Consider the following 16,442-nt stretch of genomic DNA (forward strand, 5'->3'; position numbering starts at 1 on the left):
ACACACACACACCTGTAAAGCCCATAAGTGCACCTTCCTGTGCCTGACGCTCCAGTCCAACCTCATCTTTGTATTCTGTGTAGACAAGGTCAATGGCCTGTAACCCATAGGCCTTCGCCGTAGTTACAATCTTCTGCCGTGTATACAACAGCTCATGGGCATCTGCCGTACGAGTAGTGCCTGGTACACATATAACCACGCCATGACTTAGCAAGGATTGCACAACATTATCAACACGGCAATGACTATGTACTAGAGTGTGCTGTTGGTGCAATGAAAATAAATGTGTTTGCATTGCAGTGGCGTGTCACGTTTGACTAGAGCTTCTAAAATAAACGTTTTACAAACAATTCACTTTGAGTAATTACAGAAAATACTCAAGCTGGCTTACTGTGAAATCGCTGGCTGGACACCCATATGGATGGCTTGAGAACGAAGCAAATAGCTGGTTAAGTGGCTGTAAAAACGATTATATTTGTTTGGAATGCAATCGACTAAACTTGCTTACTATATGGCTGTGAAACCAAGGAAATGATTTTATCACTCACTGGCCAAGCAGTTTCATTATGAACCTGGCTTGATCACAATAGGACTACAAAAGATGAACTTTAAGTAATATCACATTACTGTGTGCTGTGGAAGCATCCGCACAGTGCCCAACCATTGGTTGGGAGATATTAATTACCTCATGGTGTCTTTCGCAAAGAGTAGGCGAATCATCGCTGGCATTCTAACCAAATTCAAATGTCTGCCCGAACCATTTCTCATGAATGGCAAACCGCCGAGTGTAATCCTTTCTAAATAACAGTTTAAATTCCTACGAAGGCAATGGCAAACCACCGATTGCAATCTTTTCCAACTAATTGTAAATTCCTTACGAACTAAGGCAATGGCAAACCATCCAGTGTAATCTTTCATGTAACTGCGTTGATAACACTGTTGCCCTGTAAATGAAGTAATCCAACCAATGATGTGTGTACTTTGTGGTAATAGTGTTTTGTAATACTTAGTAAATGCATCAGAGTAAAATATTGTTATGTTTATGGGGGTAGGTGAAAGGATACCTTCGGGAAGGTAGGATTGTATAATTGTAGCATGGACCATGAGCGCATAGGAGAAAATCTCGATGTACTTAAGTAAGGAAACTGTAGCTCAAGGTTGTTTATGTGTTCACCACACGGGGAGTGGTGTTGTGATAATTACCGCGAGGGTCTAAGGCTAGTTTCCCCCAAGTAGGGAAACTGTAGCTCAAGTTTGTTTATGTGTTCACCACATGGGGGGGTGGTTTTGTGATAATTATCGCGAGGGTCTAAGGCTAGTTTTCCCCAGTGCGTGCTTTCCCTCTGTAATTTTCCCCTCACGTTTTGCTGACGAGGCCGGCCATGCAAAACCTCCTTTAAACAACAACTGCCAACTGCAAGCAAACATGTTCCCGGACTAAGCCACGCCCAAAGGAGCTAATAGGCAAAAGCCCACCCACTGGAGGCGGAGAAATGGGTGGTCAAGAAAAGCCGTGAGGTCACGCCCCTGAAGGTCATGATTGGCCCAGTAGACGTGGGCTGAGCACGAGGCGATTTGGAAAGAGATTAAGGGTGTATTTGTTCCTTTTGCTGTAGTTGTAATAATTCTGAGAAGCTCACCCACACTGGCACAGAAGTCGTCGGAGCCAAAAACTGTTCCGACGAGGCAGAATCCAGCTGATCCTCCAAGCCGTAAGCCTTCTTCACACACATTCTGCAAAGAGGGCATGCACATGCAGAGCCACATGAAGCACACAACAGTTGAACACACACACACACACACACACACACACACACACACACACACACACACACACACACACACACACACACACGTGGATACTTTGAGACATGGCAGGGCTCCATTCCACCTTCTGCAGCTTGCATATGGAGATAACAACCAACAATGGAGCATATTGAGTTCTCACAAACAAAACATTTTAAATTATGAAAATTGTTGGAGAAACTTTTAAAAGCACTAAGGAAAAGTCACACATCATGATCATCAAGAAAGACGATTATATTTCCATGCACCTTCAAAAAATGTTAATCTAATGCCACTTTTGATAATAAAATTTCAAGGCTTGCTGAAAAAAAAAGATGCGAGAAGCTTGCACAGTATTCCAAGTAGGTAGTTCAAGCAAGGAATCAAGTCCTATGAAACCACTTGAACATCTTACAAATTAACATCTATATATATAAAACACAGTTTGTGTGTGTGTGTAATGTTACCGATAGACTCCTAAACGGAGAGGTTCACGTGCTTGATATTTGGCATAGACATGGCCATTGAGCCTGGGAAGAACATGGCCGACCTAAAAAAAATTATTTCATAATATTTTTTTACCATATTTTTACCTCAGCGCATTTCAGCGAGGAATATTATGCACGGAACCTGAGGCGGTGGCAGAGCAGCGCGCTGATTCGCTCAGAGCGATCACGTGATGTTCCTTGCCACCATAAACTCAGTTATGCGTTCGCACGTATTTCAGAGCGAAAAGCAATTGCGTTTTTTCACATTTCAGCGAGGAACATTGCCATTCACACCACATAGGTTTTTTTTTCTAGGTTTACCACATAGGTTTCGAGATCCATATTTTTTATTCATATTTACCTCAGCGCATTTCAGCGAGGAATATTATACACGGAATCTGAGCAGGTGGCAGAGCAGCGCGCTGATTCGCTCAGAGCGATCACGTGATGTTCCTTGCCGCCATAAACTCACAGTTACGCGTTCGCACGTAATTCACACGTTCAAAACAAACGAGATCCGCGAAGCGAGTTGGTCAAGTCGTGCTAACCAAGATGGCGACACGGCGGCTTCACTTTTCACGGAGTATGAGCGTTCTATATATTTTCAATTCAGTGCGCCCGACTCGCTCACGTACTTGATTTGTGGCATAAACATGGCCATTGGGCCTTCACAGTGTAATTTGTGCGAGGCTTTTGTCCGAGTGAGCTTGAGTCGAGAGGGCGAATGTACGGGTTGGGAATGTATGGGTCTCCCTTCCCCCGCCCGGCAACGCCGGTACTGGAGGGCGACACAGGATCGGTGAGTCTCCAAAATCCGCTTTGTGCTGTTGCGAAGATGCAGGACGATGTCGCGATTGTTGTGCTGCTCTCCGACCATGAGAACTGCAACGTCATTGTTGACTGGCGCTCCCCTTCCCTTTCCCCCTCCACCCTACCCCCTCCCCTTCTCCCCTCCCTTTTCCCCCTCCCCCTCCCTTTCCCCCCTCCCCCTCCCTTTCCCCCCCTTCCCCCTCCCCACTCTCCTCCCCCTCCCCCTCCCTCCCCCTCCATCCTCCCCCCTCCCTCTCCCCCCCCTTCCCCCTCCCCCTTCCCCTTCCTTCCCTCCCCCCTCTCCTCCCCCCCTCCCCCCCCTCCATCCTCCCTTCCCCCTCCATCCTACCCCCTCCCTTCCCCCTACGCCCTACCCCCTCCCCTTTCCCCCTCCCCCCTCCCCCCATTCCCCCCTCCTCCTCCCCCCTCCCACCCTCTCCCCCTCCCATCCCTCCCCCTCCCCCCCCCCTCTTCTCCCCTCCCCCCCCCCCCCCCTCTTCTCCCCTCCCCCCCCCTCCCCTCCCCCCCAGTTCCCCTCCCCTCCCCTTCCCATCCCCCGCCCGGCAATGCCGGGTACTTCTGCTAGTCCTTAATATAGAATATAGATCATGATTTGCAAAGGAAATTTGACAAAAAAGACTCGAATTGAATAGGTCAGAAAGAGTTACAAAACCTGACTACAAGTGGAGAAACGAAAGTCTCAGCAGTCGATGCACGGCCAAGCCTTCATTGATTTCATTTTATTGCAAGTGGCATTCTCAACATTTTTGCTTACTATTCATTAGTACAGAGTCACGCATACATGGTGTGAACTGCTGCAAACAGAAAAAGCAATTATGAATTGTACACAGTACACATTACCTGAAAGTTAAGCAGACCCATGGCACTCTCAACATAGGTGATGAGGTTCATGGAGCAGGAAGACTTCGGCCTTTCATTAAGGTTGAGAATTGATCTGCAAACTGCATCACAAAATGTAATCCTCAACAAACAATCCACAAGCCTCTATATAATCTGAAAACTACACTACCTTCCTTAAGAATGAATGAATGAATGATCGTTTTAAGGCCATTTTCCCCGCCAGAGCGGGTGTTAGCCTTGCGGGCCCCATGACAATCATGGTTCCCTGTTTGAGGCAATGTTGTTATGGCCGGATGCCCTTCCTGATGCCAACCCTTGGTCACGCTCTTACGATGCGCAGGGATACGGTGTACCTATTCTAAACCGGGGTACACACCGGGATCATTCATCCCAGCAAGCTGGTACTCAATTTGCCGACCCTGGAAGGATGACAGGCTGAGTCAACCCCCCTGGCGTTAATTCAGCGATCGACCGGGATTCGAACCCAGGATCCTAGGATCCCAAGCCGGCACCCTAACCGCTAAGCCAACACCATGCTTAAGCAATGATCAAAATAAATACGGTTAGCAAGTTTACGACATCACCGATTCACTTTAACACATCCATTACATCTCACCCATCGGATCTCCTCCACCGTGTCCACTTTGGGTAACAGCAAAGTTGGGGGCAGTGTGGGGCCAGACAAAATGGCACGCAAATCCTCCTCAGCAATACCACTTGCAACAGAGTTTAACCGCACTGTCCTCTCTGGGCCTCCCTGTGGTAATGTGGTCAGGGCGTTTCGAATAGTCTCTCGTGCAACCTCCTATAAACACAAGTAAAGTGTAATACATGGCACATAAGCAACATTGAAGCACCAATGAAACAATGAATGGTTAACAAGGTTAGAGGTTCAGCAGAATGGAATTTGGATCAATTTAGCACAAAAATGTGATTAAGTAATGGCTAGTGGCCTTAGCATACTGTTACGTGGTCCTCCCGGTAACTACCTGGTCTTGGTGACCCCCGGACCGTGGGAGGGACCCCGCCAGAAAGATATATGATTTATACGCTTTCGTAACGCAATCAATATGAAAGACACAACAATTCAAGTCAATAAGAAACCCCCACACCAAGGATCCAGATTAATGGATAATATATTCCCAATCAATCAACCACACTCAACAATCAATCAACAATATTACTCAGATGGCCATCTCATATATTTCCCCCCTTTCCCCACTCACGACCCCTCAATAGTCAATGTCCCTCACAATGTCTCTGGGCCCCTCCAGACCAGGGTGAAGGTCGACTTCTCCGCACACGGGCGGTTGAACGGACCCCTGGCTGACGTGCTCCAAACGTGCACGTCACGTACCGGGAACAGCTGTTGCAGCGCACACCTCCTTGTAAAGCAAAGCGGGCAAAGCAAAGCGCGGCTCGCAAAGCGCGCGAGGCCCAAGGTGCGACCCGTACACGCCCTCGGAGGCGTCGAGGCGAACAGTGCCGGACGCTGGGTTCCTTCCAGGAAGCCACGGCAACCTGACACGTAACAGGCAATCACCCCGCGCAGGTAACTCCTCTCGCCAGACGGGCTTTTCAACTCAGCGTTCCCAACGTTAATCAATATCGACACCGCTCGCGTCGGAGCTGGGCGAGGAAGAAGAAGATAGCCGCTTCTCCCGGACCTCGTGTCTTTTTCTTCTTCCGGTTTTCGATCCCGTTTCCGGTCTCGCTCTCTTACCAGGAGCGCTTCTCACCATTTAACCACAACAACCCTTAATAGAATAAACATTAATAAGAATTCCTGAATAGTAATTCACATAAACCCGGAATTCGTAACAATACATAGGAAACTGCATAAAGTACCTGGATGTCTACTTTGTTTGTTATGATGAACAAAAATTAATTCCAACTATAAAATGCTTCGATTGTAATGCAATAGAAAAGAAGAACCGCCTTTAGAGGCCATTTTTCCCCCACAGAGTGGGGGTTGGCCTTTTTTTGGGCACCGTGGTCCCCTTTTTGAAGCAATGTTTTATGGCCGGATGCCCTTCCTGCCACCAACACTGTCAGTCGCTTCTTGCTGGTACTCAATTTGCCAACCTCAGAAGGATGACAGGCTGAGTCAACCCCCCTGGCATTAATTCAGCGATCGAGCGGGATTTGAACCCAGTATCCTGGGATCCCAACCCGGCACCCTAACCGCTAAGCCAACACCAGGCTTGCAACGACATGTGACTTGCAAATACAATGACTTGCAATGCAATGACAAAACTAAACCAACGTCTTAAAAAAGGAACTATATATGGTATATGACAATATATTTTCAAGCTTCGGTGACAAAATAAAGTCACTGTAATGGAGTGAACAATCAGTCAGCTAAACTGTACCACTCTCAAAAATCAGCTCGTCATGGATTAGAAAACTTAATTCATTGTAAAATTGAGAGTCATGAAAGTCACTCGAGGGCAATGTATTCCAAGAATGCAATCCATTGAAGAAGTTTTCAGACATTGTGAGAAAAATTAAAGTCACAGAGGAGCAAAACAAAATCATCGACAACTGCTAGTCAATTCGCAAGAATGTAGTATGCAATTTCTCATTGTTGTGGCAATTTATACAATTCTGCAATCCGAGGCCAAGCGCACAAGATACGAACGCTATTGCTTATCCGTGAATAGAAGTCAAATGTTGAAATTGACGAGTAATAGAGTCAAATTATACCATCAAATTATACACAAATAGCCGCAAAAGGCAGACGTCATCGCCTAAGCCACTTAACTTTTTAAAAGCTTGGGATAAAGCTCGTCAAGAATAATAAAGTACTTTAAACACTTGACAGGTAACCATGCCAAGGCCGCACAGAAACTGACATAGTTTCGTTCCAAATTAGAAAGAGACAAAAAATAAATGTAAATGCAAAGGCCCCAAAACACAAGGAATGTTAGTTCTGGTTTGTACTAAAATCTACTGCATAAACACATGAGGTTGGAAACAAAAGGCACCTCGAACAGATCAATGTGACGTGGCCAAGCGGTCACGCATAACATTTCAACCACAGGATGCTCTTCAACTGTGACCGAAGACCATTCTGTGGTCGAAAACGTCAGACCTGAGCCTTTGGACACGCTACTGTATTAGATCTACCACAGGTTACAAATGTGGGCGATTAAAAAAGTGAAAATTTATGTTCAAACAAACTTACAAATTTGGCTTGGTAGTCTAGGGTTATGATTCTCGTTTTGGATGCGAGATGTCCAAGGTTCGAATCCCGGCTGAGCCCAATGAAATATTTTGGGCTAGTTCTTCAAAAAGCGGGACACCAAGACTAAACACTTAATGACTCCCTCTGGGAACCATAATTACAGGTGAAGGAGATCATTTGACTGTGTGATAGTAAATATGGCACAAACAAAGATTCAATAACTCCTTCATTTGTAGGGGATGATAAAAAAACTAGAGCACCAAATTTACACACATAATAAAAGAAAACCCCCATTGCCACACCTACCTATAGAAATCTAACCTGAATAACTATGAAGAAATATTAGGAACAAATGTGCAAAATTTAAGCTTTTTGCAACTTCATACTATACGACGGTGTGCCATTTTTAACATTAACTTGTGGATGTACCCGTAAAGGACAGGTGATGGGATGGAGTAGCATTTTGTACTAAAACAGGATCAGAGAACAACAACTGTTACAAAGGGAATGAATGAAGACAACAATCCTGTGATGGTTGAGATTCAAGTCCTGCCCACTCAAGGGCAATGGGGTCATCTGGCATGAACATTTTGACAAAGGTTTACCCCGGCTGGACAATACAATAAAACCTAGAAGTCAATTTTGATGCCATAAGAGGCATTGGAAGAGACTACGAATTATGGTACAAAGTTTGACGACAATGCATGAAGCAGAGAGTGGTGCTTGTGTTTTTTTTTTACATAGCAGGTGTACACGTCTAGTGCTGTAGTAAGGTGCGATGCGGTTTACCACTCGTTGCCTTTCGCTACGGCCGCCGGATAGCCCTGCGAGCGAAAAGAAGGCCGAGTGTGTAAGCTTCCGGTACATAGCCTCTACCCTTGCCAAGACTTTCAGACTACCTCCTAGTGGTCCTCTTGAGGGCACTGCCTAAATGTCTGGAGGATATCGGAGTCGGTTGGTCCCCTTGAGGTGTCGTGTGCATGGCCCTCCATGGTGAAGACTTGCTGTGACACTCACCAATCTAACCAGAGTAGGTGGAGCTCTTTAGCTTTGGTGGGCAGTCCACCTAGGAGAAAGAAACCGATTGCAAATCCCCTGCTGCATTGCAGGGTATGTCTCTTTAGACAAAGGTTAGGCCCACAGCTGACTCTGTGGTGGCATCAGGAAGGGCGTCTGGCCACAAAAAACATGCCTCAAATATGCCTTTTGGCGAAGCAGCAATTAGGTGAATCACTGCTTGCACATGCAAGCATGGAAAAGGCCGTAACCCGATGATGTTGTTGATGATGAGAAATAGAGAGTGAGAGAGTGAGAGAGTGAGAGAGTGAGAGAGTGAGACAGAGACAGAGACAGAGACAGATACAGAGACAGAGAGACAGAGACAGAGACAGACACAAAGACAGAGAGAGAGAGAGAGAGAGAGAGAGTGAGAGAGAGAGAGAGAGAGAGAGAGAAGATAGCAAAGACAGACAGTCCTATTATTTATATAGAAGATTTGTTACTCCAGTATACGTCAGCCATCAAACGTTAAAATTGAGGAGTAAGAGACAAATTAGCCACAAAGAATCGTAAACATAAGGTGTTATTACCTAGGCATCTTCATTTACAATGTTTTAGACATTAAAGCTACGAATAAAGTGCTTAAGTGTCGAGTACACCTATGAGAAGCTGCTTATTGACAGACTAGCAGAGAAAGTTAAGTGGATGAGGGTGGGGGTTAGGGAGAGAGTGTGTACAGCAAAATATAAAATAAATCATCGATATAATCACCTTCCAATAAATCCATTTTTACTGGTATAATGCAATGGCCACAAAGCACAAGCAATCTACTGAATAAGAGAGCCGTTGGTCTGTGTCGCCATTTTTCTCAGAAAGGGCTGAACGGATCTTCGGCAAAATTTCAGAGGTTCATCAGTGAGTGCCCGAGAGTGTTTTAGGCAGAATTTATTTATTTACTTTTTTTCGAAAATAAAAAAGTTCGTTTTTTGGGATTTAAAAAAAAATAAAATCGCTCTATACTACCTAAGCCTTTTTGATTAATGACACTTATACATACACAAGTACACATTCGCATAAATAAATACAAAACAATTACCAGACATTTGAACACAAATAATCAAACAATTTCGGAAGTGGTCGAAGTTGGTGGTAAGGCTTCTTCTTCTTCTTCCTGAACGTTATCATACTTAACTCAGCAACGTGATTAACGGGACATTTAACCAGCATATATTCAACACAAAGGTAAAATGATGATTTGACATTTGTGGTGGATTCTGATTTGGATGTAATTGCTTTTCCGTTATATTTTCTCTCATTTCAAATATGTTAATGTCTCTTTTTCGCTTGAGCAACGCCAGGTACTCCAGCTAGAAACGCTTATACACTTTACTTGGAGTACAAATACAACTTTGTCTGGGGGGGGGAGTAACATAGGCTATGTGGCCATGGTCTCATGCAGGGGTTTGGGGGGGCCGGGGGAGGGGCATGAATTCTCTATGTAAATGTGTACCATGTAGCGCCACCTGGTGATTAGGCTGGGCCAAATCAGGGGTTATTTTCAATTTTTCATACTACAAGGTTGTAATTTACCTACAAGTTGTGGCTGGGTAACAGAAACAAAACCATGAAATTGTTTTTCAAAAATATTGACGTCTTACGGTAAAACAGCCCGTTACCATAGCAACCGTTACAGACGACTCAAAAAATTCTTTAAATCGATGATTTCTCAGGCTGTGTGTGACCCCCAGAGTTGATTCTGGTACCAAAAGATTCAGAATTGAAAGCCAAGGATGATTGGATAGCTTAACAATGTCTGTGACACAATTCAATACAACTTTTATCCCAAAAACTCATTTTTATCTCAAATTTAAGGCATTTGTTTGAAAAAAAAATGAAAATTTTGCTTTTTAATCATAGGATAATCATTAATCAGAGCTATAGTCAAATTAAATGTACTTTAAATTAACTTTTGTCATTGATTAAGCTTTTTTGTCTCAAATTTAAGGTCTGACATTGAACATTGATAACAAAATAAAAAACCTAGTCCCAATTGTAATCAATGGAGGCCAATGACTTCTTAGTCACAACCTCAGTGGATGTTGCCAGTCCATGCAGCTTCTCCCTGACGCCCTTCACAACCCTGTATAGAGCATGGAGCTGCGCCTCAGATTTGGGGGCCTTGTTAGTGTTCAAATCTGTGGCGAGTCCAAGTGTCCGCTCTGCTGCGTCATTGACAACTGGGAGTTTGGCCACAACTTCCTTGCCATGATGATAGCTGTCTGAGGTGGGCCACTGTGCAACGGGGAGCTTGACAAAACTGGAGTCAATACCCAAAAGTTCAAACATGCTCCAAGAGTCGTAACCAACAAAGTCTTTGAGGGCTTTACTCCCCAATTGCTGTGAGGCTGGCATCTCCTGTATCATGTTATGTGCAGTCCCATGGTACCTGAGCATAGCCCTTCTCATAGTCTGCTTGTCAGATGACGTTCTGTCCGAGAAGAGTGCCAAAGAGACCAATCTCTCTGAGAGGTACCACAAATGGTTTTGTAGCTTCTCTCGGGCCACAGTCACAAAGGACAGAAATTTGGCAGGCCACTTTGTTGGATTCTTTGCGATACTGGCCTCAGCCTTGAGGAGGTTCTTCATCAGGTACATGTCGTTAGATGGTGCATCTGCAGCACTGGTACATGTCAACCACGCTTTAGTGTAGAAGACTGACATGAATGCAGCGAGACTGGTTATGTCTTCCAGCTCTTCGGGTGTGTAGATATCTCCCAGCTGCCAACGGAAGAGTGCCACCTTTATAGTGTATAAAGTCTTGCTCATCCAACGGGCGTGGTGGAATGCCCCAGGAGCTTTGATAGTGATGGTCCTCATACCATCAGGGACAGTCCCTCCAAGAAACAGCAGTGTGAGGTGTGCCAGCTCCAGGTAGTCGTGTCGAAGAGTCTCCTTTGTGCTATTGTCCATCCACGTCTGAAGGAAGGTGATGGTGGCATGTACATGGCCAGCCAGCTCTCTCTGTTGAGCAGACACCTCGACCAATGTGTAGTTGCCCTGGTCCAATTCACTCCAAGTGTTGAGCAGTCGCTTGAACAGCTGTTCATTAGGTCCTGTGGTGGGGCCATACACTGTTGAGCAAGACGCCCCTCCAACCAATTCGTGGATGTGGTGCCGACACGCCAGTTGCAGAAGACTCCTGCCAAACTCAGTCTCCAGTCTTACTACGACTCCACTCTTGACCCCAGAGTTCACTGCCGTTGTATCGAAGACAAGAGCGCCTATCCTTGATGTGTGCAAGAGCGCCTTGAACGCCCTGATGAATGGTTACAGTAACAACCGAAAGCAGGCATTAAAATTAATGATTGTAAGCTGCTTTTGTTAACTTTTTTTTATTGAAATGAAGATGGCCAAATTTAAACAACGTTATAACAGTTATAAAAACTGGACAATACAAGGTTGTAAAAGACAATTTAAAGTAAATTTAATCTGATTAATGGTTATCCTATGATTAAAAAGCAAAATTTTCAATTTTTTTCCATAAATATGCTTGAAATTTCAGACAAAAATCAGTTTTTTGGATAAAAGTGGTATTGAATTGTGTCACAGACATTGTTAAGCTATCCAATCATCCTTGGCTTTCAATTCTGCATCTTTTGGTACCAGAATCAACTCTGGGGGTCAAACACAGCTTGAGAAATCGTCAATTTAGGCATTTTTTGAGTCGTCTGTAACTGTTGCTATGGTAACGGGCTGTCTGACCGTAAAACGTCAATATTTTTGAATTTGTTTTTCATGATTTTGTTCCTGATACTCACTCACAACTTTTAGGTAAATTACATTGAATTAGGAAAATCACCTCCGATTTGGCCCAGGCTACTGGTGATGGTGGCAGAGGGTATTACAATTTCCTTTTTTACCTGGGCAGCACTGAGGTTAAAGCACTCTTTGCACGGGTAAATTATTCCTCCTCCCCTTCCCCCCTCCCCCAAAACGGAGGGGCCTAATAAAGCCACCCTCCTCCCCCCAAAGATGCATATGTAGTATATATTTCCCCTCCCTCTCCCATCACGACTCCCTCCCCTCTCCCCTTCCACCCTTTCACTCCCTTCCTCACCCCTCCCTCTACTGCCTCCCCCACCCACCCAATGCTGGGTACTCCTGTTAGTGCTAAATAAAATCACTATGCAAGATACTTGCATGGAGGTTAAACAATTATGTGGATCAAGGATCATGAACGAGATAGAGCAGGGTGGAAGGGAACAAAATAGAAAGAGAGAAACATCAACAGCGGAGTATATGTGAGAGTGAGGGTGCGTGATGTTAAGGGGAAGTGAGAGGGAGGGGATGTGGGAAATAGTCCGGCAGCCATGACTGTAACCCAATATGTTTGGTTAAAGTTTTTCTCTTTGCTGATAATTTGTCTTTGGGGTGTATGTAATTAAATCCAGGTGGGTGTGAATGGTCATGGTTGTTTAATTTGAGAAATTCAAGATAGCCACCACAAACCTCGAAAATCAGATATTACTGAAGAAATTTGGATACCTGGTAAATCAGATAAGTAAGAGACACGTTTGAAATATTTACCTCCACCACTGAAGGTAGATGGAGGTTACGTTTTCACCCGTCTGTTTGTAACGGCAAAAAAACGTTTTTTTTGACAAGTATGTTGATCACTCCGGTTTGTGTGTGTGTTTGTCTGTCCGCTCACTTATACTTATACTTGCCTACAGGACACAATTTAAAACCGAATCACCAAATGGTAGAGTTCGTGGTCCGACAGAATCCTATTTATTTTCGAGATCAAAAGGTCAAAAGGTCAACAACCTTTACAAATCTCTAAAATCCTCAATTTTCATCCGATTGACTTGAAATTTGAATAGGATTTACATATCACCTAAACACATTCAGATACTAACTATTTTTGAGGTGAAAAGGCCAAAAGATCAACATAGGCCAAAAGGTCAACAACCTTTTCAAATTTCAAAAATCATCAATTTTCATCTGATAGACTTGAAAGTTGAACAGAATTTTCATATCAGCCAACTGAATTCAACCAACAACTATTTTTGAGATCAACATAGGCCAAAAGGTCAACATAGGCCAAAGGTCAACAACCTTTTCAGATTCCTAAAATCCTAAATTTACATCCGATTTACTTGAAGTTTGAATATAATTTTCATAGCAGCTTAATGAATTCAACCACTAATCATCAAAATATGTTCATCTCAATGATATTTGAAGTCAACATCGGTCAAAAGGCCAACATAGGCCAAATTACTAAAAGTCAATTTTCTTCCGATTAACTTAAAATTTGAAGGCAATTTGCATATCAAGTCACTGAATTGAACCACCAATTATTTTTGAGGTCAAAAGGATACTCTACTGAGTGCCATTCTACTTTGTTATGTTTTGCCCAAAAGTCGCTCTTCGCGTGCTTTTTCATTTGCTGTCTGTCTGTTGTGAACAGGATATCTCAAACAGTTGTGGACGGATTTGGACAAAATTTGGTGGGGAGGTGAGGTATGTGATACTGACGAAATGATTAGATGTTGGTGAAGATCCGGATCTGGATCTGAGAATTTTTAAAGTCATTCTTCACCATTGAGTGATAGAGCTAAAACTGATATATAGCATGATATTTCAAAAGTTGTGGATGACTTATGACAAAACTTGTTGGATGAGTTGGGTAAGTGACAAGAAGAACAAGCCGATTCGATTTTGGTTCATGTCCGGATCCAGATCCGACTTATCAGTGGGATACAAAACGTAAACTGTTCAGCCTGCTGGAGGTATGCTCTCTACTGAGTGACGTTCTCGTTCTCTCATGTTTCCAGACATGCTGCATTGATTGGAAGTAATATTTAATTGCCAAAATATCATAGGTGGGCACCGGTCCGTTATTCCATTACTAACTAAGTTACTTTTTTGAGTAACGGAGTAACGGACCCGTAACTTTTTTTTTACTGTAACGGACCAAGTAACGGAAGTTAATTTTTGGTCCGCTACTCCGCTACTTTTTGCTCCGTTACGCCGTTAGTTCGCTACTTTTTGGCCTCTTGAATAGCCAACAACCAATAGCGTGCGCCGATACAAATGAAGCCGAGCTGCGGCGATAGCTGACTTCCATTTCCGTTCCGTGTTCAGAACTTCAGTTCTGCAGTGTTCTTACTTCTTAGCAGCAGCAGCATCGTTTCTCTATCGTCCAACTTAACTTATCTTGAAGGATGACAAGCTGATGGACATGGCCTTCCGCAAGGACGAAGGAGCCAGTCCTGATGCGCGTCTTCGCCAAATACAACACGGCCGTCCCTTCCAGCGCCTCCGTGAAGCGCCTCTTCTCCATGGGCAAGGATGTCATCAGGGCAAGGATGTCATCAGGGCAAAGAGAGCCACCCTCTCCGATGTGGAGCGCCTCCTCGGTGGAGCGCCTCTTCTCCATGGGTATTGGGTAAGGACGTCATCAGGGCAAAGAGAGCCACCCTCTCCGATGTGGAGCGCCTCCTCCGTGGAGCGCCTCTTCTCCATGGGTATTGGGAAAAGACGTCATCAGGGCAAAGAGAGCCACCCTCTCCGATGCCAGCTTGGAGCGTCTCATGTTCCTCAAGGCAAATTACGTTTAAAAGATTATATTCAGTGTACTTGCTTTTTTAACGTTTCTTTGTACTTAAATTAACTACTGTGCGCGATCGCGGAGGTCACAATTAATTCAATGGATACATTTATGCTTTAATTACAGGGCAACCGCCACCTACAGCATGCCGAAATCACCAATTTTCACCCAATTGACCTGAAATATACAGAATTTGCTAATTGGGTCAATGAATTAGTTCACCAATCAAAAGCTAGAAGCTGATTGTTTTTTTTAAAGATCTAAAGTTCAAAGGTCAAGGCTGCATAAAATCATCAATTTTCAGTTTGTATTTTTTTAAAACTTTTTTCTCCTGACAAGGTGGAGAAGTTTTTGTCAAACCTCGACTGATTCTGCAACTGGACCAGACGGCATCAGCCCACGGGTCCTAAAATCCTGCTCTGCTGCTCTATCTCACCCTCTCTATTCTTTTCACCCTCTCTTTTGCTCAAGGTCATCTGCCAGATTCTTGGAAATCAGCAAACATTACCGCTTTACACAAAAAGGTGCAAAAACAGATCCTTGCAACTACAGACCAATCAGCCTGCTCCCAATTATGAGCAAAGTCATGGATTCCATCATTGCTTTGGATCTCAAATCCTTCCTCTTCTCCAATGGCTTGATCTCTGATCATCAATTTGGATTCAGACCAGGCCATTCTACTCTGGACATGCTGCTTCTGCTGTCTCAACAATGGATGGAGGTCTTCAATGCCAAACAGGAAATCAGATCTGTCTCCCTTGACATATCACGTGCCTTCGATACGGTCTGGCACCCCGCACTGCTCACCAAACTCTCCTCCTATGGTATCCATGGAAATCTCGACTCATGGCTTGCGGACTTCCTCTCTGGTTGTAGGCAACGTGTGGCCCTGAATGGATTTCTCTCATCTCCCCTTCCTGTTCTGGCTGGAGTTCCCCAAGGTAGTGTTCTGGGCCCTGTGCTATTTCTGGTCTTCATCAATGATCTCTCCGACTCTCTGGAAAATCCTCTCTATCTCTTTGCTGATGACTCCACTATCTGCCGCTCCATCCCTCATCCCTCAGATCGGCAGTCTGCAGCCTCCTCACTCTCTGCAGACCTGGACAAAATCACAGACTGGTCAAACAAGTGACTGGTCAAACTGGTCAAACAAGTTTTCGCTCTTTCACGAGCCTCGATCTTGTATACAAAAAAAAAAAAAAAAAAAAAAAAAAAGTGCAAACGTCTTTCAATCCTGACAAATCCCACACTCTTACTATGTCTCTCCGAAAAGACCGACCGGAAAACCCTCCCATCTACTTTCTCAACAACCCTCGCCAAGAAGTTCTGTCGGTCAAGCTTTTGGGTCTCACTATCTGCCATGATCTTTCTTGGGATAACCACATTTCCAAGCTGGCCTCCAAAGCCAGTCGCCGACTGGGCATCCTCCTTCGTGCGAAGTCCTTCCTTGGCACACCTGAGCTCCGCACCACATACAAGGTTTTCATCCGCAGCTCAATGGAATACTGTTCCCCCCTCTGGGCCGGTGCTCCTGCCTCACTCACACCTAGCTCGGCTTCACGCTGTTGAAACCAAAGCTTTCAGAATCATTGGAATCTCCTGCGATGAAGCTAACTCCGAGGGCCTTTTACTCACACCGCAGGCAGGTTGGTGGTCTTTCTGTCTTTTACCGACTCCTCTCTGGCCTTGCTCCCTCAGC

General features: G+C 44.5%; 1 protein-coding gene across 1 annotated transcript in view; it reads right to left on the reverse strand.

Annotated features, from left to right (window-relative positions):
* The window catches only part of CLYBL (citramalyl-CoA lyase), a 105,607-nt gene that overhangs the window by 28,726 nt on the left and 60,439 nt on the right, over positions 1-16,442 (reverse strand). The window contains 5 exon segments of the mRNA XM_078784350.1: positions 13-180; positions 1,641-1,734; positions 3,945-3,994; positions 3,997-4,045; positions 4,561-4,749. Coding sequence (XP_078640476.1) covers positions 13-180; positions 1,641-1,734; positions 3,945-3,994; positions 3,997-4,045; positions 4,561-4,749 — 550 coding nt within the window.

The sequence above is a fragment of the Myxine glutinosa genome, chromosome 9, assembly GCF_964187855.1.
Source record: "Myxine glutinosa chromosome 9, kmMyxGlut1.1, whole genome shotgun sequence".
NCBI classification, from domain to species: Eukaryota; Metazoa; Chordata; class Myxini; order Myxiniformes; family Myxinidae; genus Myxine; species Myxine glutinosa.